General features: G+C 58.0%; 1 protein-coding gene across 2 annotated transcripts in view; it reads right to left on the bottom strand.

The window, feature by feature from the left end:
* ANXA6 (annexin A6) overlaps nt 1-2,138 on the bottom strand; it is a 45,497-nt gene that overhangs the window by 23,072 nt on the left and 20,287 nt on the right. For both annotated transcript variants that reach the window (XM_004696732.2, XM_030888786.2), the window contains exon 12: nt 1,667-1,725. In XM_004696732.2, the coding sequence (XP_004696789.1) occupies nt 1,667-1,725 (59 nt within the window). The remainder of the gene's footprint in view (nt 1-1,666; nt 1,726-2,138) is intronic.

Here is a 2,138-nt window from a genome sequence, read left to right as displayed (position 1 = left end):
ACACACACACACACACACACACACACACACACACACACCTGCCCCTGAGTCCATTGCAATCCACAGACGACCCTGCAGGGCAGAGCAGAACTGCTCCAGAGGGCTTCCCAGCCTGTAAAGCGTTCTGAGGGCGCCCTGGTTGGGTAGTGGTTATGCACTGGCTCTGGTCCACAAGCGTGGCAGTTTGAAGCGTGGCAGTTTGAAACCATCAGCTGCTCTCTACAGGAGGAAGATGGGGCTTTCTACTCCCATAAACAGTTACAGAGTGCTTTCCAACACACAAAGAAACTCAAAACTAACCACCACTGTGTGGATTCTGACTGGAGGGTCCTAGTGGGCTTTCCAGACTGCAACTCCAGGGGGTAGACAGCGTGTGGACACACCTACACAAACACACACACACACACACACACACACAACCCCTGGCCATTCCGAGGGCCTCCTTCTAAGTAAGTCTCTGGGTTTGCTCTCCCTCCAGTCAGCCTTCTCCCCTCCTCCGGAGCCCTCAGGAGAACCTCCTCTTCTCCGGGTATACTTCCCTGATGAAGTCAGGGCTTTTCCAATCCTTCAGCCTGCCCTCCACCCCCACCCCACTTTCTTCCTTTAGTGCTGGGTCACTTCTGCCTAACTCTTTCCGGCAGACATCGGGCGAGAGTCCGCGTCCCCTCCTCCAGGGAGATGGCTGACTGCACAAGCTGCTCAGCCTGAGCCGGTGTTCTCCGTACCCGAGCCTCACACCCCAGAGAAGGGACTCGGAGCACCACAGCCCCTTCCTGGGCACTGGGCACCAGAGCGATCTCTTCCACAGTTCTGGCTGCCCAGGCCTTGCCCGGGGCATCTCTCTGCTCAGCACCCTGGACAAACGTGACCTCATCGCACCAACAAGGCTGCTCCTCTTCCTCCCGCGGGCCACGGCTCTCATCCAGACCTCTCTTCCCCAGGTCCTTCCTTCACCTGGCTCCTCCTCCCCTTCCTCCTGGGGGTCTCCATATCAGTTTCCCCCAGAGAACCTCCCCCACCCCCCAGCCTGGGCGAGGGGCGCACGTGCGCCTTCATCAGCAGGAGTCCTTTCCACCGTCATGGGTCTCGTTCTGGCACTGGCCCACCACAGTGCACTCTCCTCTCTTGGGTCCCAGGTCTGCAGGCAGGACGGAGGCACCGCACACAGATGTGTGGCACAGAGGAGCAGGCACTGCCGGGACTCTCGTCAGGAAGAAGCCGAGAGACAGCCATGAAGCAGACAGCTCTGCACACTCACATTTAAAGAACACCTTACACTTTAAAAAACCAATCCCAACTGGGTCCCATATTCACCCTCTCTCAGCCCTCCTCCAGTGTAGATCCCACAAGCTCCAACTGGAGCTCTTGCTCTCAGATCTCCCAGGCTAGATTCATGCTGGTGGCGACCCCACTGACCCGCCTATTCGACTCCTGGGCCCTGACTGCCGGCAGACTTCCCAAATGCACACGAGCAGACATCTCCGCGCATGAGACCCCGCACTCCCATTTGGACACAGCCACCCAGCATCCAGACACACAGACTGGCCATGACCATCCGCACAGGGCTCTGTAGGGGTTAGTGGACTCCAGGCTTATCCGATCCATCCGCTGGGATGAGGCTGGGGGACAGCCCTCTTCCCGGCCCCGGGGCTGGGCAGCCACTTACTCATCGTCTCCCCCACACAGCTTCAGCAGAGTCTTCTTGTAGTCCCCGGAGGTGTCGTTCTGGGGGGACAAGTGGGGAAGGGTTACCTTTCACGGAGCTTGGGGTTCTGCTCACGCACAAAGAGAGAAGTTCTACAGAGCCCAAAGTAGGGTCCCACTGACCTTCCCTCCTCAGGCCACAAGCGGGGGGCATACCGGCCAACACTGAACAACCAGCTTGGTGGAAGCGGTGTGTGGGTAAACCTAGCATTTGCCACTTTCTGGTGGAAATACTTGCACCCACGTTATGGACATGACCAGACATGACCGCACTGAATGTGGCGTTGCAAAGGGAAGAGGTGCCATCCCCCAGGCAGAGGGGCTGACCCACCAGGCGACCCCAGGGAAATATTCTAGGGCGGTTCTCAACCTGGGGGTCCAATGACTCTTTCACAGGGATTGCCTGATTCATGATAGTAGCAAAATTACAGTGA

This window comes from Echinops telfairi, unplaced genomic scaffold, assembly GCF_000313985.2.
Source record: "Echinops telfairi isolate 266 unplaced genomic scaffold, ASM31398v2 ScPeMD7_7469;HRSCAF=8507_0, whole genome shotgun sequence".
Lineage (NCBI taxonomy): Eukaryota > Metazoa > Chordata > Mammalia > Afrosoricida > Tenrecidae > Echinops > Echinops telfairi.
Note: the sequence above shows the minus strand (reverse complement) of the source record. Positions and strands in the feature narration are given on the sequence as shown.